The 24,903-nt window shown below is 40.0% G+C and overlaps 1 protein-coding gene across 2 annotated transcripts in view; it reads right to left on the reverse strand.

The window, feature by feature from the left end:
- Positions 1 to 24,903, reverse strand: part of arhgap32b (Rho GTPase activating protein 32b) — a 123,546-nt gene that overhangs the window by 77,829 nt on the left and 20,814 nt on the right. The window contains exon 2 of one of the 2 annotated variants that reach the window (XM_073479121.1): positions 5,521 to 5,641. In XM_073479121.1, coding sequence (XP_073335222.1) covers positions 5,521 to 5,615 — 95 coding nt within the window. In that variant the 5' untranslated portion in view covers positions 5,616 to 5,641. Of the gene's footprint in view, positions 1 to 5,520; positions 5,821 to 24,903 lie in introns of both variants that reach the window. The other variant, XM_073479120.1, reaches the window with a different exon arrangement.

Below are 24,903 nucleotides of genomic sequence, written 5' to 3' on the forward strand. Positions count from 1 at the left end.
GAGGGTGAAACTAAAGCCTGGCTTCGAGGTTGTTAATGAGATTCAATGAATGACAGGGAATGTCTTTGTTAACCTGCAGAACAGCAGGGACGTGTAAGGAAATCAAGAACAGGGTTTCTGCAGCATTCACCAAGTTACATTTAAGACCTTTAAAATACAAGAACGCTATTAATACTTGTTTAATGATCATACCAGCCAAAGTATGAAAGTATGATAACCACTAGGAAACTTATGGCCTAGAATTCTTCATTATACATTTTTTTTTTGTACTTCCCAGTTCAACACACAATCACACTTTTAGATTACAGGTATAAACACGTCTCAGTCTTCAGTCAAAAACAAACATTTTAAGACGACATTTAAAACTTTTTTACATTCATTTTGACTTTTTAATTCCCTCCAGAACACTCATGACTTTCACTGTCTGAAATATCTCTCTTTGCTGCTTCATGACCTAGAAGGAGGGAGGCAGCATACACTCCTTCTCTTGTCTACATTGGCTGTGCAGCAAAACCAACATGTCAGAAGCACAACAGCAGCACCCCTTTCGTGTCTACACTGGACCAGTTTGGTCAGTACAGCTGTTCACCCAGACGTTAGACAGCGCTTATAGCCCAAAAACAATCATGTAGTTATGTGTGTAAGTGAAAACATAAAAGATTTGAAGCATAAAAAACAGATGCTTGAGGTTGCAGAGGTTACACAGGAAAAACAAAACAATATGTGGCAGGGATAGATAGCTGTTCTGGTCAACATCAAAGTGTTCTCTTCTTAAAAACAATTACATATTTTCATTGCAGAGTAGCAATAGCAATTTTTAGCCATAGCATAAAAACGTGGAGAGAAAAAGACAAAAAGTCTAAAAGCTGAGACTGAACAATGAAACTGAGGTAATTGCACGAGATGGAATTCAACGGTAAATTTACTGTTAATTCACTATAGCCAATAAAAAGGGATGATGATATGAAGCAAAATTGTTTTCAGTGACTTAACAAGCGCAGCATCTACAAACTCAGATTGAGTAGGTGATGGTATGCACCGGGTTGCCATCTGTCAATAAACACAGAGAAGACGAAGACGAAGATGAAGAAACAACAACAACACTATTATCTGTATCGGCTGAAAAAAATCCATATGATACATCTATATTAGAACCTGCTGATGAGACAGCTGATGAAGACAGAACCTGCCAGTCAAATTCAAAAGCAAATCATATCATTGTTTTAATCACCTAAAATCTGATAATGAACTAAGACCTGCAGGATTTAGGGTTGAGAAGCAGACTGCCCTGTCAGTCTGTGAAGCTAAAGTTAGCTAAAGCAGCTACAGAACAAAGCTGTCAACAGTTAGCATTTGGGCCCGTGAGCCTGATATCAACATTGTCAGATGTGATTTGTTTATTTGCTAGCTCACCAAAACTGGTGAACTATGTCGCTGTTGTCTATCTTTTGATTATATTGTAATGTTATTGAGTAATGTCCGGCATACGACAAATGTATTAACTTAATAAATGTGAGCTGAACACGGAGCAAGTTTACTTAGAAGTTTTACACTTCTCCCTGGTTATAATGATAAAAAACCTGGAAATGTCCTCAACAACAAGCAACTTCAATATTTTATCTGATTCTTTTCATGTAATGCTTTGTGATCATGTTTGCTACAATCATATCTTGTATAGAAATTGATCATAATTTAAATACTACCACTAAAATAGCAATTACATATTTTCCTCCATTTGTTTAATCCTACTATAAACCTATGAGGTACCAGGTTGAAACAGTTGAGTAAATAAGATATGACTCAGAGTACATATCAGTTTACATGAGTTCATTGTAGCCTGTCCTGAGTAAATAATCAAAAGTCAAATCTATTGTGGACCCTGCGCACGTTTCATTTCACCGTGAGGGAAAAGCCTTGGAAAGCAACAAGCAGAAAAAAAACAGTGAGGAAGCTATTAGTAGGCAGTGCACGAGATTTCAACCTTATGCATGTTCTGGATCTCGTCCACTGGCTGGAAGTCTCTCCAGTCAGCCAGCAGTTTAAGCTCCCGTCCCACTGAGGCAGTTTATCTGTCCTGCATATGGCACTGCAGACGAGACAGGAGTCAACTGTCTATCTGTTCTTGTTTCTTTTAGGCCATCCAGATATTCACACCACTCACTTCATGAATTGTATCATCCTACAAGGGGGGGGGGGGGGGGACTCTGCCCAAGCAATCTGATCTGGTATACTGTGATGTTTCGGTTATACTTACAATCAGCTCAGCCAGCCAACCATGCTAAACTGACATATGCCGTGATGTCTCCATAAATATTACTGTGCTGTCGATACAAATTTACAGAAATGGCTCAACACTTCCATGGTCACTGACTATATGGTTATTTTTCCCTCAGCAGAACTCAGCCGTGGATTTAATAGACAGCTGTGTTGGTAACTGTTCATTGAATAGCGTGCAGCATTGATTACTAAAACAACATGGAGGAGTGGTATGAGAGAAACCTAAAAGCTCTGCCTTGCAAGTGCAGTGTATGAGGCAGCTGGGGAATACCGATGGACAGGATACAAACCAATATTAACTTTTGAGGTCACATGCTCTTCATACTTAGTTCTGTTTAAACATGGTGTTCAACACATTACAGGTTTGATTTTATCATTAGTCATTTCTGTCACTTCCTTTAAAAATTTCAATTTCAAAAACTGAATGAGCTGCAGCTCCAAATGCAGATATAGTTAACTGTGTTAAATGTACATGTATGAAACAAATATACATTTGGCTGAGCTGACTCCCACATTGAAATGATTTACTCAATACAGGATCTTAAGAGTACAATGAGCTACACTTTACTGTGTGGAGTGACAATGGGGAAAACACTGTTTGAATTCCTCATCTAATTCTATAATAAATGCAACATAGCCTATTTAACCTCTTTTAAGTTCTCATATTGTTGAAAGTGAGATTTCCATGTCTTTTTTGATTAAAAAGCAGGTACTATATAAATATTGTGACAGTATTGAAATGCTCAATCCACAGAGAAATGCACACAGCCTGTTTTCAGAAAGTCATCAAACGAGCCGTCAGTCATTAAACTAGGGATGTCAGTCTTTTAATGTCAAATTTGGAATCTCCAAACTAAATTTGAATACAACCCTGAAGACATCACTATGATGTCAACAGGGTTATTTTCATTGAGTTGACAAAGCTCATCCAGAGTCAGAGATTACATTATACAACAGCTTGCATATGCTAACCATGATGAGAGCAGAGGAGCATGCTAAGGCTGATAAGATGGCAAATATAATGTGGCAAAAATCTGAAAAACCTAAAGTCTAACCTAAAGTAAAAAAAAGAACACAACTTACTGCTATTTATTTACTAAAAGCAACACATCCTATTTGTTAAATTGACTGTCTGTACAAGCACATGGAATACTATACCAATTGCAGCCTGTGCAAACCTTTAATTAGCAGCTACGTGATTGGTTAAGCTACTGATTCAGGAAAGCTTGGTTGCTGGCGAGGGTCTCCTCTGCACAGCCCTGCTCCGTTGTCAACGGTGTCTGACTGGATAAGGGAACCACAAACAGTATAGAGTTTTACAGCATTTTCATTCTCTTTCTCTATATCACCTCCTGGGGGTCTTGTGTCAACAATCTGCCCTGTTTTATCCTGGCTGCTGAGTCTCTGATCCCCCTCCTGTCCACCAGGATTCACTGGATAACTTTATAATGCACTAGCCCTGGCCAAACGCCCTCCCTGTTTAAATGCTGCAATGGGCAACAGACTGAGCACACACTCACCTTCACATATATATACTGTAAATGACATTATCTATGAGCTGTTAAATAGAACAGACAGATCTTTTTCATTTTCCTCTCCTCTTCTTTACAGTGGTTTTCTCTTCTGCCTGTCTCTCTTTTTATTCTCTTCTTTTCACTCACTCACTCTCAGTAGTAATGTTGGACCGCTGTCTAATGTATGCTAAGCTGCTGCTGCCATGGTAACCTCGGTGCAGGATTTAGACCCAGTTCAGGACTGGAGGGGCGGTGTGCGCGGAGTAGGTGGAGGGGCTGAGCAGCCTTAACTGTAATCCCCCACCCCACCCACTGTCCAAAAAGGGTAATATAGAGCAGCACACATTTGCAAAAACACAGACAGATGTACACAACTGTATAGCCACACACACACACACACACACACACACCTAATCCAGCAGTAGGAATAAACCCACATCATGCTGCAGTAGCAAGACTGTTCGGGAGAGTATCTTTTGGCTACCTGGGTGGATGGCATGGGGCACATTTGTACATGTAGATATTTCATAGAAGGCTGGTTATGTCAGAATGTGAGTGGTGACTAACAGAAATAGTAGGGAAATGACAGCCAAATGAGTCACAGCCTAAATTTCCATCTCTGATTGTACAACGTGTCAAAGGAGATCCCCAGGAGGTGTTGGGAGATTAGTTATCCCTCATTGGCAGAGAGAGTAACAACTGTAAGGTAGAAGAGATAAGTGATATCCCAACAGCACCTGAGAGATGATGAGAGAGCTTGCCATGCACAAAGAAACATGGTGAGGTGCCCCTAACAACAAAGATTAATGGCTGTTTGTTGTGTGTGTGCGTTTATCGCTTGCATGTGTGACAGCAATGTTTGTCCTAAAACACCCCTGTGAAGCATGTGTGCGGGATACAGGAATGTGTTGTTAGTGAATGTCCATGCTTGAGGGTGTGTGTGTGTGTGATGACAGTGCACAGGCATGTGGGTGTACAGCTGTAGCAATGACGTAACTGGCTGAAAGATGATACACTCGGCCCCTCGACGGAGCCAGTGGTCGTTGGAGTCGGGAGTCGACTGGCTCTGTCACTGAAGGAAATCTGAATGAGGGGTTTCCAGCGGTGACGGTTAATGATGGCTGTCGCCCAGTTGCTATGTGCTGATGGGCTGAGGGTGTGGGTTAAACAGGGGGTGGGGTGGTGACTGTGCAAACTCACCCTATCGGCTCGGCTACAGCGCTCAGGCACGTCTACCGATGCCTCCCCCTCCTCCCCTGCATGCGCATACCCTGCTGTCATTTCTCCTTGAGGCATTGAGGAAGCCAAGTAACACCCCCTTTCTGTCATCAACAGACACTCCAGCACATGCACTTACACACATGCACACTAAACACCGGCACTGCTACAAGCACAAACCAGATACTCCAGCTGTCAAAACCTGAGCATTTGCCTCACATACAGTAAGAGCGATGATACAGAGGAAGATACACATGCACAGAGTATAGAAAGATAGACACACACATTTATACACTCACTCACTCACACACACTCTCCATGCCCCCTATTTCTGGCTATAAACAAACTGGCATGCTCAACAAACCTCAACCCAAGGTGTGGTCATATACATATACACACACATATACACACACACACACACACACAAACACTCTTCCTCCCCTCTTCACCATTCATGGGGCAGTGCAGTGTGTTCCTGAGGGTGTGCGGCAGCCTCGTCCTGTGCTCTTACCTGTCCAGGATGTCATGGCTGGACGTGGCTGTGGCTCCCAGCAGTCCTAGTGCTGCACTCCCCACCGCTGCGGCAGCCCCGCTGCCTGCCTCCATGATACTGACTCACTGCAATGAGCAGCCTGCCAGAGAGGCGGAGAGGGAGGGGAGGGGGAGGGAGAGGGAGGATGTGAAGAGGTAGATCAGGAGGGAGAAAGACGAATGAGATAAAAGAAATCACATGTAGAGGCAAGAGGGAGGATGACAGGGGAGAAAGCAAAGGGAGAGAGGAATGTGGGGAATAACGAGAGAGGAGACAAGACTGAAAAAGATGAGTGGTGAAAAGGGAAAAGAGGAAAATGAGCGGGAAGATTGGCATGGGAGCAGGATGAGAGAACAGGGATGGGTGGGGGGGGGGAGAAAAAAAATCATTAATTGTCTGTGTAGTCTGTAGATCAAACAAGTCATGCTGACAGAGCTTTGCAGAGCAGGATTTCACCTCGGTGTTAACACATGGAGATTCTGGCACACACATTCCAGTGTGAATCAACAGTCAAACAGCAGCACTGGCTGGCCTGCTGTCCTTTGCTGACTGTGCTCTCTGAGGTCTCTATCTTCAACCTAGAGTATCAATTGACAAATCCAGCTAATCCATTTTTTAAATAAAATGCAACAGCAGTGTGTCCAGACATTCATCGATGAACCAACAGCTTTCACACACAAAGAGGAGCCCAATGCTGGTTTCAAGCACATCAACTGTCCAATCTAAATTTATTGCAACTCTCCATCAAAGTGTAAGATGAATAAACGCAACACACTCCTACACATCCTAAAACACAAGCTGGTTTATGCAATAGAAAACTTCCTTCAAGATTTCTGCAGACACAACAGACTTTGGAATGCTCTGACAAACATAAGGCACTATGTTCCAACAGGTTTAAGTCAGCAAATTGAAGTTATCCTAGCAGTGAGCTTGTGAGCCATTACTACAGCTCTGAAAGCACGTCCATGTTTTTGTCAACAAAACGTATACGGTATGGTGAGATATGACGCAAGTATTGAGAACATTGTATTCATTTTATCACAGTGCTTTGTAACTGTATCCTTTGATACAGGAAAAAAACCAACATGGCAGGCAAAGGCAGTGATTTCTATCTCAGACAACCAGATGATGAGAAGGAAGAGTTTTGAAGAGTGATTGCATCAGCATGTACTGTAACCCAGTATTTCACACATGTCAGAAAATCGTGAAGAATCCCCAATAACAATTTTCTGAAACCCAGAGTGACAATCTTACATTTGAGAAGCTAGAACAATGGAAGTTGTGGCATTGCCGCTTGAAAAATCACTTGCTACTGAAAAATCAGCAGCAAGTTTGAAAAATGATAATTTTTTGTCCATCAACTAATGGTTTCAGCTCTAAAGTTCACATTTAACTACATAAAAATGAAAATTTTCCAGCCATTTAGAGGAGACTTTCCTCCCAGACTCGGGTTTTAATCAGCTAAAGGTACAGCTCACTGAAAAAAAAAAGAACGTGAGAAAAAGTTCAGTCATTATCTACTCACCCCTATGCCGATGAAATGTCGGGTGAAGTTTCACGGTCCACAAAACATTTCTGAGGCTTCAGAGCAAAACAGTGTTGCAGCATCCTCCTAAATAACTGAAGTAACTGGGGACTTTTTAAAATGTAAAGAACAACTGAAAAAATATATATAAAATGGCTCCATACAGCTTTTTCGGCTTAATCAAAGTTTCCGGAAGCCCCAAGGTCCCAAATTGATTTAAAAAGATGTTATTTACACCCTTTTTAAATAAAAGTCTTCACTGAAGCTGCTGATATAGAAAAGTTAGCAATCAATCAATTTGGAATATCGGGTCGATTACACCAACGAGCTAAATTGAGCCCCATTTTGTGTTTTGTTTTTTGATCCCATCTACTTCAGTTGTTTAGGAGAATGCTGCAACACTGTTTTGCTGTGAAGCTCCAGAAATGTTGTGTGGACTACAAAACTTCATCCTTCAGCATGGGGGTGAGTAGATGATGACTAAATTTTCAAATTTGGGTGAATTTATCTTTAATCAAGTAATGGTTTCAGTTTTCAAGTGCATGTTTAACTACATTAAAAGGACAGTTAATTCATTTAGAGAGTACTTTTTTCCTTAACTCTGGCATAATCAGTTAATACAAGAGGTTTATAGCAGCTAGACAACCAGTTAGCATCTCTTCTTGTGTTCTCATTTGTCGTGGTTCTTATGCAGTTCACACAGAACATGTGTTGCTGTCTGTCGTCTAAAATGCACATTTACTGCGATTAAGGTTACTTTGGGACTATCAACAGTGCTCATCTCCTATCCACTGAATCATCAGTGTACCCATAATCACAGCAGAGAAGGCCCTCTTGGGTATTATTGCTATAATACGACCCACCACATGACAATCTCCGAATGAAATCCAAATGTGACGTTGTCAGCAGACGAAAATAGACTACAGGAACACAGCAGGAATGACCCAATAAAACAGGGGAGGAGAGAAAAGTCCATACAGCCTGTTTTTCTACGGCAATCAATGGCTATGTGCTTTAATCCCAGGAGGATGACGCCAAGAGGAGGAAGATGGAGGGGTGGTGGGAGGGGGCGCAGGAGGAGAAAGCGTGGGTGGAGAGGATCCTCACAGGCCACACTAAAGCAGCTGGTTCAACATGTGAGGAAGACTTGCTGGGCATACATAATCCCCAGGGCTCCCTGTGGTGTGCAATTAAGTCAAAAAAGGATCATAATATACAATAATAACTTTAACAGTAGACATGGACATAAGCAGAAAGCAGATACAGTAAATAAAATGTATCTATTCTTAAAATACAGATTCTTCGTCTTTAACTGTAACAGGAATTCCTCTACAATACTTTAGTATTAAGAAGAAGTTCATTTAGCATCTTTAATAGAGTTTTTCCATTCAAAGTGATTTAGAGGTCTTTGCTCTAAAAATAACAAGGCAACTGTATGAATCATGAGTGATTAAACCTCCCTCTGGACCAATCAGAAACTGATGCATCACCTTGTTTTGACCTGTGATCATCCATGGCATAATATCTAGACAGTCTGGCAGGAAAGATTACCAATGTCTGTGGCTCTATTCACTTTCAGTAGCTCCATACAAGAGTTCATCTATTTAATCCAACACAATATAAACTAGACACTACAGCACAATATCAACTGCAATGAACAAGACATTGTTGTGTGACATGAGCATGCGGGCAGGGTGAGTTGTGGACACAGACACTGGCTAAATGTTGAAATTCATCTCATGTCCTGGGCTACAGTAAACTCCTGCACTTAAATCACGCACACACAGCTGTCACACAGGAAGGACGTGAGCTCAACCCATCTAACATTAAATGTGTTTTTGTGGGGCAGCGCCTGCATGCATATGCTGTGGGCATGAAAATACACATCTCTGTTGTTACTGTGTGCAGAAGGACTCGGGTGTGTGCATTAGTAAAACAGAGGAAGTAAGTTTGTGTATGCCAGGCAGGCAGGCAGGGCAAAGCAGGCTGAGCTTCCCACAAATACCTGATGCAGCAGAAAACCCATAAAATGGCCGACCTTGGGAGAGGACAGAGCCTTGGCTCCGAGGAGATTAAAAATCAAGACTGAATAGTCCCTACACAGTAAACACCCTTCATTCTCATCAGGGTGGCAATATAAATGATGACAAAGTTGTTCCTACAGAGTGCTGCAGGGATGACATATTTTTGTAGACTAACCTGGAAGTTAGCACTGCCCTGGTTCCCTTGTGAAAAAGCCCATTTGATTTCTCCATTGGATTTAAATTATTGCAGAAAATAAATTAAGGCAAGGTAAGGTAAGTTAAATAGCCAGAAGTGAAAAACTAATGTTAGGCTATAAACAAACTACATCGAGGTCGCAGGAATTCAACGTCACCACCCACGACACTATACTATTAGGGTGTCACAATTCTCCAAATCCTTGATTCGATTTTCTATTTTTCGGTCTCAATTCGATTCCATTATCGATCTTTTTTTTGTTTTTTTCTTTCAGCACCGATGGTTATGCCATCTTTAGACTAGTCTAGGATCACTGGTTTTATGCCATGATAACTCATTTAATTTTTTAATTCTTATTTCAAACGATGGTATACATGGTGTTATCAGTGTCAATGGTGTCATAATCTCCATTCTTCGTTTGAAATGTACCACACTAAGGCCTTATTGTCAAATTTAAATCATTTATTAACAATATAAATGTAACAATAACTTGTTTCACCAGTCAATTGGAAATTAACTGTAAACAAAAGAAGAGAAGTCATAGAGGGTACCTGTCATCTAGTGACTCTTTTTTGTAACTGCAGTGTGCACTCTTCACAGCAGACATTCAAGTTCACAACAAAACATCCAATATGTGGTGACATGTATATAAATATATGTGGTGTTGTTTTCTCAGTCAAGTCTACTTCTTTATGATGCCTGCGGAGATGTCCTGCATATTTGTCGTGTTGCCCGTTGATGCCTATGCTACACGTGCATAGCACGCAGACAGTGGTGTTGGCGAAACATCCATGTTGGTGCGGGAGTGTCACTCCATGGTCCGTGTCTATGACATGTTGGGAACCCTTGCTGATCAGTTTGCCGAAAGGCAAAGCTGCTATGTTGTTCTGCTACTAGCACGCTGGACCTACTAATGATTGTTTGTCCTCATCGACGGATTAAAAATAACACTAAATTCATTACTGTCATTACTGTGTGGTTTAAACTGGGGGACAAGATCGAACCGAAGTGAAAGTGAAACTTAACACTACACAGAAATGTCTGTTGTGTTCCCTCTGTAGTATTTATCCATACTACTACATAAATGCTAAATAGCACGTCCTGCTACTGACCCGTTCTACTCTGCTTATGATCTCCAGTCATGTCTCTGCCAGAGTAGGTTAAAAATGCCGGTCCTACAGTTATTGTCGGCATGCACAGATATGTTTTAAACTGGTGCACAAAGCTAAACTGAGTGAATACACACAACACATTACTTTACACTCCACTGTGGCTTCGTTCATAGTCTGATTGCCAGCTTAAGTGACTGGCCACCACAACGTGACGTCTAGCTGCGTTTCTCCAAAAGTTGACTCTGTCTCCACTTTTTCGCCACGCACCACCACAGCCAAAACGGACTACCCTCATCAAAATGAACGGGAAAACCTGTGTTTTCGCCGGATCCAATGTGAATCCACTTGTCGCACTACAACATGCTGTGTGTTTTTTTTTCCCTCTTGGCATGACATTTAATGTCATCATTAAAACTTCTGTTGAACCCAAACCTTATTTTAGGCTTGTAACCAAAAACCTATTCAAAAACACCATTGACGTCAAGACAAGGAAATAGAAAAACAACAAGTTTGATTGTTGTACACTGACTTGTCTGTTAGCTGATCCACCTCTGTGTATTTCATCGGTTATAAGAGCAAAATGTTTATTATCCACAACAGATACTCCGCCTGATGAAACATCAGCAAGTTCAGTTAGCAAACTAAATTGTAAACAAACGGACCAAACAGTTACTTGTTTTTTAAAAATGTTTTTATTATTTAGTGACTACCATTACCATGACAAAAACAAGACTAAAACTAAATAAAAAGTATGACTAAATGAATTAATTATTATTTTGTCAACAATTAAAGCGTAAAAAATAACAGATTCATTATGAATTTATCGACTAAATTCCTCTACAGAGGCACTGAGAATTAGACAAAGGCAGGAACAAAACAGCTGGGATAACAGAAGAAAATATGCCAGCTGCTATAAAAATGTACATTAACGTTAAAGCATCTTATCAAGAGCCATAATGCATGTGGGTGTAACTTTGACAGTTACTTTCAGAGGCCAAATGAACCAGATAGACAGTGAGGGAGGAGCTCTGTTCACACAGCAGAGTTTGGGAATGACAACTGGTTCTACTAAGGGACAGTCAGTCTGTTGTGTTAGTGCAGAGACACGTGGACAATGTGTGTATGAACGTATTACATTATTTTATACATTCTATTATAAACAAGTGAACAGATCCTTCTCCACTTTCCTCACATTAGATGAGACTAACACCTGTAACCATGGTAACAGTACACATCAAAGATGACGACAGCTGTAGCCTCAGGATGCTCAGCAGACATACAAAATAAAATTAATGACTAAAATGAGACCAATGTCTTTAATGTTTGTTAAAAAAATTTTAATGAATAAACTTTCCTGGATACCTAGACTGCCGACCAAGCCGGCTAACTTCCGGTTTTGCATCGGGCTAACTTGTATGGGGATCAAATAATTTAATTGTGTGGCTCTTCTAGACTTTCCAAATGTTACTGGACCGAAAGGCTCAATTATGATAGTGAACAAGTAATTTTGCAGGGGTTGTGATGTTCAAAATATTTTATCCACCGTTTTACAGATGCTTCTTTCACAATGGGTATGTTGTTGTTTTCTCTTCCGTTACAACTGTTTCCGGCGCATTTGAGACATGAGACGTGCCTCAGATAAAAATCACAGACGGGCTGCCTTGCCTGCAGGAAATGGGAATGGGGTCAACAGGTGCTTTTAAGCAGGTTGACCCGCGTTTAAAAAACCTACTAATTTTGGTGGAAAAGCGGCATATGACATCTTGCTGCTAAGGGCTGCACAGTAGTGCAGTAGTTAGCACTGTTGTCACACAGCAACAGTACCCATTTTAAGTCTTGCTTCCTCCAGTACAAATACAAGCACATTAGGTTAACTGGTTACTCTAAAGCCGTAGGTGTGAATGTGTGTGTACAAATGATTGTTTGTCTCTATGCCATCCCTGTGATGAACTGACGACCTGTCCATCCTGCTGCTCGCCCAATGTCAGCTGGGATCGGCTCCAGCCCCCGGTCAAACCCTGCCCAGGATAAGCGGTTACAGATAATAGCAGGATGGATCCTGCTACTATTACTGCATTTTTTTTCTCCCAGCAGACTCAATCTCAAGCTAAACTCCCTGGGAAACAGAGCAGCTCTGAAGTACCTAAGTCAGCCATGTAAATGTGCACAAATCCCTCTAAATGAAATCAATACTGGGAAAGCAAGGTTCACTTACATGGACTCTTCCAATGTAAGACACTGCAGCTATGATTTAAAGACAAAATACAGACAAACTGCTTCAACAAAGCCTAATGTATGCAATGGATTTATTTCATGATCTTCACAATCTTTGAGTTGGATAATTACTTCTAGCATATTCTGGCTGAAGCAAAAGCAGATTGAGACATGTCATCAGACCCAAACAACAGATGGTGTGTGACAAGGGTCAGTGACCTTTCTTAATTCCTGCTTTGTCACCATCAGTCTGAATGAAGGAGTACAATGACTGTGTGACAATCTGTACAGGACAAATGATCAGTATCTGTAATCAGCCAATGGAATGAAAATGATCTACGTTGTAATTAAAATTAATCAGTTATTCATTTACTCATTAAATTCTGTACAATAACACAGGACCCCACAGAACAGATGCAATGCGCTGTGTTTACCGTTATACTTTATCGTAACTGTCGCCAATTTGGGGACTTTCCATTTAGATTAACAGGGGATTTAATTCTCAGCAGTGATGAGCAAAAAAATCAACCAGCCACAGCCACAGTTCATGTGTTGTCCAAACTGTATGGCTATTAGTAATTTGTACTACTTGCTTATCAAATAGAAAGCAGTTTGTCCACCATATTCAGCCAGTCATGGCGGTCTGCCAGGCCTGAATTTATAGAGTATCAGCCATCCTCTGTGCTTAATACTGCCTTATTTATCACTACATTCCAGCAGTATTCAGTTTTATTTGCTGCAGTAAGCTAATGTTTGGTAAAGATACCAAATCAACACTTCCCGCATGTGCTTCACAATAAAAATGTGTTCTACCACCTAAGTAAGTGCTGATAATGGCAGCGATGTTAGCTGACATTACCAGGAAACAAAAAAAGTTTGTTTAAAAACAAAAGCAAAGTTTGACTTTTTCAGAATTCTTGTTTCAGTTGAGCTAAAAAAAAAAACTAGAGGCTAGAGGCTCTGTGGAGCTGAATCTGATTCTAGTTTAGTGTGTTAGTTTGCTTAAATTTGCTAAATAGCACTGAACACAGAGAGGCTGATGAAAAAAGTCATCAGTTTTATGGATTTGGTCATAAACTAAAGTGCAGAACTAATTGAAGTTTTAACCTCATGATTGTGCTAGATGAAAAGTTAAGGGATCACCACAGTGTATATTTAAATCCCTTCGATACTTGTTGAGACATTTGACTCAAAATATTAAATGTCAACCTGGCAGTGGTGGGACTGGAGTAAAAGTGAGGGCATTTACCAAAGCAAATGGATTTCATTCTCTGAAAGAACCTGGCTGACCATCCCTGACCATGAATGCCTGTACAAGATTTCATGGCAATCCATCAGATAATTGTTGAGATCCATGGGTGTTGCTTGACTCAAAACAATACACATGAGCTATGTGGTTCAGTAATTTTGATTTGTTGGCAACATCTGGAGCCAAATGAAGTAACACTTCTGTATTATGTATGCTAGTATTAAGCATGCACTGCAGAGAAGATACCAGATTCAGAAGATTTTTTACCTTTACAAAAAATTTCAAAAGCAAAGAAAAACAATCTCATGTTGTAACACTTTTGACCCCTCCACCTCAAACATGCAAGGAATTAGAAGTGGAAATCTTCGGCAAACTTAACTCGGCTCGATTCTGATTCTTGGGGTCACAATTCGATTGGAAAACAATCTGTTATTAATTCGATCAAAACACAGAAGGACACTATATTTTGATACTTATTTCAGCATGTGCAAAACAACTACCTCTAATTCTTTCCACACTTAGCTGCAAATGAAACATACCTGACAATTAAACTAACTGCTCTTAATGAGAGTCACCGTCTTACTAATTAAAAAAACAGAGGTGTGCGAGGTGACTATGCAGCTTTTTAAATCAATTAGTTTAAAAAGTTAACTGCAATGACGCGAAAGCATCTTATAGGCTTCTATTGTATAATTAATGAAATCCATAAAATATAAATAAATAATTCCATCACCATTGCAACTCACTCCACTGTGACAAACTGCCTCGCTGAAATTAAATCATGGACGAAAGCCAACTTCCTCCAACTAAACTGTGGAAAAAAAAACATGATCATCATCGGACCTAAATCCCTCACCGAAAAACCACTCACATCTTCTGCCTCACCATCAACAACTCCTCTCAGTATCCCTCTCCACATATTGGCAACATTGAGTCAATTTTGACAGCAATCTCTACTTCCAACAACATGTCAGTCACATCAGAGCTGCCTTCTTCCACCTGAAAATGATAACTTGTCTCAGCCCATCACTCTCCCTCTCTGCCGCCGAAAATCTGGACCATGCCTTTATTTCATCCAGAATTGATTACTGCAACAGTATTCTATTTGGCACATCGTCCAAAGTCCTAAACAAACTCCAATACATCCAGAACTCTACTGCACGCCTGCTCACCTACTCTGACTCCTGCAACGACACCACCCACGTCCTCCAGAGCGTCCACTGGCTCTTTGTCCTACACGCATCCAATTCAAAGTCCATCTCCTCATCTACAAAGCCCCCCATATCCAGTCCCCTTCCTACCATACCGGCCTGCTCCACCACCAAACTCCCTTCTGCTGCCTCTGCGTCTCTCCTGCCAACCTCCTGTCTCCACCATTTAGGACTAATGCTGTGTCAAGACAACTCAGAGCTAGAAAATGTCCAACTTCCGACTAGAAAAATGTACAGCATTCACTACTTAAGGTCAAAATACCTGATCTACAAAAAGGCAAATCAATCTACCCTGACTTCATGAGGAAGCAGTTGTCTGACATCACAACAATGACCGCACCCATGGAGAGGTGCTAGGATGTATTTGTAGACAACAGTATTTGTATTAGGTTAGAGAATGAAATATTTAGATATGTTTTCAAGTATAAACGTTCCAAAATATCCAATGTATAATGGAGTCTTTGTTTTTCTTGTGCCTTTATCCTCCTCTAAGTCGCTTATAATGCAAGATGGTTGCACTTTTTTTTATAATTATTATTATTATTATTATTATTATTATTATTAGTAGTAGTAGTAGTAGTAGTAGTAGTAGTAGTAGTAGTAGTAGTAGTAGTAGTAGTAGTATCATAATCCATCATTATCATCATGAAGTAAATGTTGAATGCACAATGTAATGGATGTAGAAATAATGAAACATACAATTTTATCTGCCACCAGACATGCGGTAATCCAGGCAAAGGAAGGTTAACTGGCAATCCAGTTCTATTACAGACTAAATGATTGAATGAACTTGTGTTTTATCCTGTGTTGGTTTTATTTGTGACTTTGGAGAAAACAAAAATGATCCAGGTGTCTTAGCAACAGCGGCGCCAACAATAATACCACTTGGAAACCCTAGGGGAGGAAAGTTGTCTGTTGCCACTTCAAATGAGTGTAATTAACTAACTGTTTAATCAGTGGTTAAATGTTTTTTGTAGAAGCAAAAGTTAGGGTCTGTCTTTTGGTGAGTTCCACTATGTTGTCTATGTTCTGGCTCCAGCAGTGGAGAACAGCCTCTCTGCTGCAGTGTTAGTACTGAGGTAAAGCCATCATTACCCAAAAAGCTGTATGGTCGCAGGGCTTTGGAAATTAAATGGACTATAGACCGAGTTATTTTCTTCACACCACCACACTTTGTTGAAGTACTGCAGTGAGTCTTGGTCAGCTGCTCTTATTAGTTGGTACTGGAGTTTGGTGCCATGCTGTTAGCTTGTAGGTGATCAGGTACAGTGTTATATTAAAACAATACATTGCCTTTTCTATTGAAAACCTTAAAATGTAAGTAATTCAATCCTAAATGCACCCAAAGGGCTGCCTTTTTATAAATTAAACTACAAGATCACGCCACTATGTGCCTGTTGTACATTGTCCGTGTGCTGCATTGTGCCCTCACAGCTGAGTTCTTCCATTTATGTTCCATCAACATAAAATCATTAACTAACTACATTACAAAAATAGATTTTGAGCGTTTGTGAATCAATTCAGAATAGGCCATGGGCGATATGGCTGAAAAGTGACGATAGTGAAGTTTCATATTGGTCCATATCGATAATTATTGATCATTTTTAATGACCTGTCCTATTTTTAGCATTTTTAAAGACCAGGCGAAAAAAAGGTTGAATTTAACATCTTTATTTTTTATAATTCAACCACTTTATGAAGGTACACAGGTAATCATTTTTATGTTAACACAACGATGAAAAACACAAAAAAAATACTGCCATACCGGCAAGCTGACCTGTCCTTTTTAGTTCACAATTGCCTCTCAGCGCTCATTTTTTTTCCTTCTGGTGTTAATGGGTATGCTTGTCTTTTTCTCATGGTTAGTTTGTAAAACAATCAGCCAGCAGCGGAGCTGATACCGCGGATTGTGAGCTGTACTTACCACAGTAATCACACCCAACATTTTGGCTGTCGCAACTGAGTGTCTCTGGGCTCATAGGCAGATCCATCAGGCCGGGTGGCAGAGCAGCAGCAGCGTAGAACTGGCCAGTTTGCTCTACCTAATAGGCCCAGAGACACTTCTGCACTGAAGAATGGCTCCGGAGGATGAGTGACAACAAGAGGAGCAGCAGAAGACCAGGACAGAGGCCAAAGAGGTTGGTGTGTTTGCAGTTCATAGGCCGCTGTATGAAACCGCAAGAAGAGCAGACAATACCAGAGCTACTGTGTGAATTAACAGATTTACAGGCATAGTAGGGCTTGTCTTGTGAGAACTGCAGTGGGTCCATAATAATGCCTCCCTCCACGCTCTTCTGTTGCACACTACACTATTCAAACATATTGATATGTAAATTAGGTAATGACGTCTCCCGGGCACTTCAGTGCCACTTCTTGAAGCACCTAGCAACAGTATTCAACTTTTCATGGAGTTTGTAACACTCTTCTGCAGTGTGTCTGACTGCTAAGTTTAATGGAGCCATTTCATTGTTTCTTACATGGACAGCAGAGTAGCAACGTGTAAAACTTGTTCTGCTGAAATATCAAGAGGGCATTAAATCACCACAGAGCTTCTCCACTACAAACTTAATTTACCACCTGACAGCACGAAGAGCTGAGCAGCATGCAGACTCCTTCTGTAACTCATCTTTTCAACACAGTCACACAATGCAACAACGTATATCTTTAACCATATGTGGAATGCAGACCAAGCCAAGTTATTTATAATATTCCTCATTGGACCACTGTATTCTGCCAGCAAGCCAATATGATTTTTTCTCATATTGACTTTTGAACACCTGATATAGAACTCTGCAGTAGTCAAAGTACTAAAGCAGTCTAGCTAATGCTGCTTAAAGTAAAATATCACTGCATTATATATTCAAGTTTAAAGCAGATAAGAAACAGAGTGAGAGTTATTGTGCTGAAAGCAACCTAAACTTCACAGTGAAAAAAGACTCAGTCAGTGGTTAGTAAAGGATGAAAACTATTCTAAAAGCAGACTGAAGCCCTTTGCATGAACTCCAGACATTGTCTGGAGTTTCCCTTTCAACACATGCAGGAGATTGTCCTTGTCAGAGACAGACTTTGTACTGAGGAGCTGGCAGCTGAAGTCAGTTTTAAGATGCAAAAAAGTGATTCTAGAGATAGATAGTTGAGTCTCATTTCCAGGTCATCATATACCAATGCCTTGGGTTGATAGGTTGGGCTGGCCACCAACCCAAAGCATCAGTATTTGTACTATTTGTAGCTGAAGTTTGGTTCAGTAATGAATTTATTATAGATCTTCTGAAAATGTGACCAAATCTGCTGGGTCAAAAATATACATACAGCAATTCTAATATTTGCTTAAATGTCCCTTGGCCATTTTCACCTTAGCTACCTAAGCTTCTGGTAGTCCTCTGTCATTTTTAACCACTCCTCTTGATAGAATTAGTTCAACTAAATTTGTTGGCTTCCTGGTAGCAGGCTTGTTTCTTCAGTACAGTCCACATGTTTATATATATATATATACATATATATATACATACATATATATATACATATACATATATATATATATATACATATACATATATATATATACATATACATATATATATGTATATATATATATATATATGTATATATATGTATATGTATATATATATATATGTATATGTATATATATATGTATATATATAGTATATATATATGTATATATATACTATACATATACATATATATATACATATACATATATATATATACATATACATATATATACACACATATATATATATATACACATATTATATATATACATATATATATATATATAGAAACGGAGGTGTAGTATTCCTTCATTGCAAAAAAGCCGCCACTGGGGTAGGCGTAAACATGTGACGTGATGTGAAGCACGAAGTTGGGCGTGAACAGTGACGAGTGATCTGGTTATTGACGATTCTCTCGGCTGTGATGGTTAGCATCTCCCGGATCTCAGCGGCTTTCCAGCTGCTCATCTTGACGTCCGCACATGAAGTGATGAACTGACTGCTGTGATCAGCTGTTTCCTGCTTTTAAAACTCCCGGCTGTGGGTCGCACAACAGTGCATGTCATCGACACCTCCGCCCATGTCACTTTTTGCAGGCACATCGACGCCTTGGATTTACATAGCAATGGAGGCGGCAAAAAGTGTACCCTCTGAGGCGTCATATTGGTGGACCAAAACTCTAATATGCTGCAGTCTGTCTAAATTCGGGGACCTAGCCGCAAAAAGGACAGCCAAATTGGCGGGTTGCTGTCCAGTATAAAAACGGCTTGTGTCTGTAAGTCTACACTAATATCCAAATAAAGCTTCCAGGTAATTTTAACTTTAGGACCCAGACGCACCAAAGGTGACGAAGGCCTACTGTATCTTCACCTCACGTCGCCCACGTCTCTGCCGAAAAGCTGCACTTGAATACAACATAAAGGGTTCAGCCTACCGCCAACTGCATTAGAGAAAGTTACTCTCAATACCATCAGATGGCGGTAGTCTGCATTCATCATTCAAAGGAGGAAACCAGAAGTCTCAAGACTGCAGAGGTATACAAACTGTTGTAATGATAAGCAACATTTTATAACAACACTCTCACTAATATAGCCACTTCTAATCAAGAATATGTCTGATATAAAGTTGCAAATGGGCGGAGGACAAAAATAAGGAGTAACCGCACTAAATGGGTGAAATCATGGATACTACAGTGACAGCAGTGCACAGCTCAACCACCAACCAGAGTGATTTCTCTCACTGACAGGCTTCACCTCCAATTCTACTTGCTCAATTTGCCAAAAACATGACAAAAAGGGCTGCAAAAACTATGGCCTCAGACACTTACCCACAGATGACAGTGTCAGTGTCTGGGCCCTTAGATTTAAAACAAAGATTCAACCTTTAGCTGAAAGTTGATCCTTCACACACGGTCCATCTACCAGTCATTGTTGTGTTCTTACCAGAATTTCACTCCAGAAACAATAAAAGGGGATAGTTTGCATGAGGTAGAGTTGAATTTAGTTAACTATGCACACAAACCAAGTGGACAATCAAGGCTGTGCAGATGTTCAGAAACACTATGTTTGAAGTTGCTTTAAAAACAATGGCCTTCCTCTGTGCAGTGCCATGCTTGTGTGTTTGGTTTGAAAGCCCTGTTAGTCATAGAAGCCTGTTTAATACACTGGCATGTGGTTGGGTCTCAGGAGATGAAGCAGCGGATTTGACTAACTAGACTAGATTCGGGTTAGCATCAGGACAGCTAATCTCACAGGCAGCAGAAAATGTGAGGCTGCCAGCAAAAGACGGAGCAAAACCCCCTCTACCATGAACATGCCAGCATGGATGCATAGGATCAAGCATGAATTCATTTGGCTTTGACTATTGATACATTTAACATAATTAGAGAATAGAGAAAAGATGCGGTCATGCAGAAAAAGGCTTTGAAAGAGAAGTACTCAAATCAACCGAGATGAAAATTACTACCTGACTGGAGACCTTAAGTGATGTCACATGACATCATGAGGCTAGGTTTTGTCCCCAATGAGGCTGACCTCATCTGAGTGATAGCTAACATTACTGTGAGACATACACTTACACATAAGTGGGAATCATCGCCGGGGATGAGTTCATTAAAATATAATTTTGTGTGCAGTAGAAATCATTTATCCTCCAACCCACCCACTAAAGTACACAGTGGGAGCCTGGAAACAGACAATATCCCTGTTTCAAGTTTTAATTGATTTTTTTTGGCCCCAGTAAATACAAGACTGGCAATCTAAAGGAAATTAGAATATGAGTCACTTGGCCTTTTACAAAATGTATCCAAGTAAAGAGATGAACGACCTTGAAGCTGATTTGAAAGCTCATGAGTAGAGCTGGGTAATAAAACTTGTCTTGATAATTAGCAGGCTAAAATCTGATAACAGCTCACTATGGGGCGAGCACGCTTAGTGAATTACCAGAGAAGATAATGCAATAGAAGGGGAGATGTGAATCTAAATTACCACACTGGAAAAATTAGCTGACTGGAGAAGCAAAAATGAAAGCAAGTGCATTCATATGCACTCTTCTGAAGCAATGATGATAGTAAGGTAAGAGTGGTTATTTCAATTGTAAACATCTTCATCTAATCACAAAAACTCAGCTGACAGAGCCTAAATTACCCTTACCAAGTACACTCCTTAGTCTGGCTGCTTCCACCGTTTCAATTCTTCACTCACACAAAGTCACATAATGAAGTGGATATAAATGGTGTGTTTGAGAAAAAAGGAGCTGCTTGGCAAGAGGCAGTGAAAAAAACAAACTTGTTATGTATTTGAGGCAACAGCAAAACCTCCTTTATATTAAAACAAAAACACAAGTAACAGGACATAGACTGCATTCTGTGAATCCATCAGCACAAAAAATCCAGCTCCACAAAATCCAGCCCTTTTCTTTTATATACCCCTTACCTGTCACATATTCTACACTTTAACTTCAGCACCTATTAAACAACTTAGCCTATGTAAAATCAGGTTACTAGGGATATAATATTACTGCAGACTATGGAAATGCTGATTACCATCACCTGATTATTCACAGCAGTCAAGTTTCTATATGTGCACAAGAGGACGAAAACCTACTAAGTGACAGTGACCTTGAAAAAACATTTATGTCACACAGCATCTTTCATATGAAAATGATTTGGCTCTCTCGGGTGTGACAAACCAAACAGCAACGCTGCAAAGTAAGATGACAGCCTGTGTTTATCAGCTGACACAAGTGCAATAACCAGTAGAGGACTGTGTTTACGATAAACTGTGTTTACTGTAAACTGCAGTGAAGTGTCGTCTTACAGAAGAAAACACAACTTCCTGAAGCACAGGAATATTAAATCAATTGTTAAAGGAAAATGTTTGCCCAATAATGAAAATTTAGTCATCATCTACTCACCCTCATGCCAATGAAAAGCTGGGCGACGTTTTGTAGCCCACAAAACAATTAATGGAGCTTCACAGCAAAACATTGTTGCAGCATTCTCCTAAACAACTGAAGTGGATGGGGACTTGTTTTAAAATGTAAAAAAAAAACAAAAATAAAAAAAAACAAAAAAAAACATAAAATTGCTCCATATAACGTTCAACTTAATCCAAGTTGCAGGAAGCCCTGAGATCCCAAGTGGATTTGAAAGATGGCAGAGCTTGTGCACCCACTACAGTTGGGGTATGCTATAACACTTTTAGCTTAGCAATTACAGTGAAGATTTGGGCTAAAGAAATTGGTGCAAGTTACGTCTTTCAAATCAAGTTAGGATATCAGGGTGTCTGAAGACTTGGATTAGACCCGATAAGATGTATGGAGCTTTAAAAACAAGTTTTATTTTGAGTCCCCATCTACTTCAGTTGTTATGGAGAATGCTGCAACACTGTTTTGCTGTGAAGCTCCAGAAGTTTTATGGATTATGAAATTTCATGCTAATTTCAAATAGCATAATTCAGAGTTATGTCAAATTGAAACATTTATTAAACTGTAAAAAACGTAAGAATAAACAGAAAGTTGTATCATAAGAAGCTCTATGAATCCTACATGACAAACCATCAAATAAATGGAGGAGGAGGAAGGCTTCACAGAAGTCTACAAATGATTACTCCATGTTAACAAATCATTCAGTTCTTAAAAATCCAAGTTAATGGCTGTAAGCCTCATCAAGTGGAATAGTAAAAATACCATAGCTGCTTCTGTGTCTGCAGTTTTAATTATTCAGACAGACTCCATCCACTTGACGTCTTTACTGGAAACTATTATTTTAATTGCAATGTTGACTTGGCAGCAGCTGTGCATTCTAATCACTTGGCACTCCAGAAACAAGATAAGACAGCGAGAGAAACCAAGTTGAGGCTGGGGCTTCATATTTGCTCTCTTTATGGCCTCTGCAGTGCATCTATACAAAGGCCTGCCTTGAAATAATTCTGCCTGAGTGAGAAGTGTTTTGCTGAGGCGTGTCACCACCACTGTGTAGAGAGAGCAGGGACAAGTCACCCTGCCCCTGCCGCGGCATGCTGACTCATTGTGACAAACACTAATAAATAAGTGATTTATCAGGGATCCTTCGACATAAATCTCCTAGAAAGCTGTGCTGAAAATGCCGGTGGGTTCAGCTGAAACTAATCCTCTGTCCAAGTGTGGCATCTCTCCTGTCAATTATCTTTGACAGGGTTTGCAACAACAGAAAGACATGCTAGCACAAACCCATGGCTTACTGATTGGATGCTTCCCTGCATGTCTTGTCTTCATTACGTTCCCTCCTGCTCTGATTAATGAGGCATGGATGGCTTGCCAGTGCTCCTCACTGTCAGCAGAAGTGCATCACTGACCAGGCTTTCACACCAGAAATGATAAAACCCATAGTTTGTGCCAGGTGCATGCTTTAGTCCATTAATCTCAGACAGTTCATTTGTATAGATTTATTAATGGCATGAAGAGCACACAAGGCATCTGAGGCCTTCTTTATACTTTTCAAATCACTCATACCCAGATAAAATCCAGATGCTATCTGAGACTCATTAGCCACATGCTGTAAATGTGTCTGTGTTTGCAAGAACACAAATTTGATTACATCCATCTCGGTTTTCTTGGGCTACATGTTAATCATGGTTACCGCCACTCCTGTCCAGAGGGTGGTGCTGATGCATCTGAGGCTGTTCAATAGCCAAGACAAAAAAAAAGATTAACAACAGCAGTAGTTTAGCTAGCTGTCATCTATCAATAAACTAACACAAACACATAGACGACTTGCATGGATGAACTACAAGCAAAACAAAGGTATCCTCGTCACAGGCTCTCACACACTTTGCTTCCTCATTCATACAAATTAAAGCTCTCTCGCCCACAAAATAACAGATGTAACATAGTCCAATCCACTCTGTCCAATTTCAGTGTCTCCATAACTGCCATTATCACAAGCCACAGGGACAGATCTGGTAAGTGGTCATTTAGAACGCCTAAAGGCTTGTCTACATTTTTCAGCCGTCTTTGTCACACGTATCTGATGTGCTTATATTTTAATCAACACAGCTGTACAGGGAATGTGCTTGATTGATTAGTCTGATCCTCCTTTTATTTTGTCTTTTATTTGCATTACCACTTCATCATTCTTATTGGTTCATCAGCTTTGGTGACTTTGTGTTATTCTAGCATTGCTCCAACTAACTTCAACCTGAGCAGAGGTACAATTATGATGTGAAACACCTGTGTAGGTGTGCAGGGCCTTAAAATCAGTCAAAGTAGATTATGTCCCTAAACAGGCAACACAAATCATAAACTAGCATACACATCCTGTTGCAAATGTGCAAAAGACTTTTTGGTAAGACTTTATTTGGAGGAGTGTACATTAGACCGACATGACACTGTCAGGACTAGGGTGGCAGCAATTTACTGTTTTCAGTGTATTCCATAGTAAGAAAATTGACGATTATCATACAGTTTACATTTGCTTATCTACGATATTAAATTCTATTGTATCAGTGTTGCTAAGAAAATAATTTTTCAAGTTTATTTCAAGCTTCATGTCTGTCTGGATATGATATTTTGTGAAATTATATTTTTTTAAAAAGTTTATTCAGCCAAGAAAAACCTTCTTCTTTCATTCTGTTGAGTCATTGTTACTGATAATAATAATAATTGCGTAATACGGTCATATTTTCTGAGATGTTATCATACCGTGAACATTTTAGACCCTTGCAACCCTAGTCATGACACCTGCATGAACATAGAGTCTTCATGAATAGTTTTGTTGTCATTCAGTGTCAATTGACCCTAACCCCAAAAATGACACTTAATTACAACAGTCATAAACATT

The sequence above is a fragment of the Pagrus major genome, chromosome 13 (genome assembly GCF_040436345.1).
Source record: "Pagrus major chromosome 13, Pma_NU_1.0".
Lineage (NCBI taxonomy): Eukaryota > Metazoa > Chordata > Actinopteri > Spariformes > Sparidae > Pagrus > Pagrus major.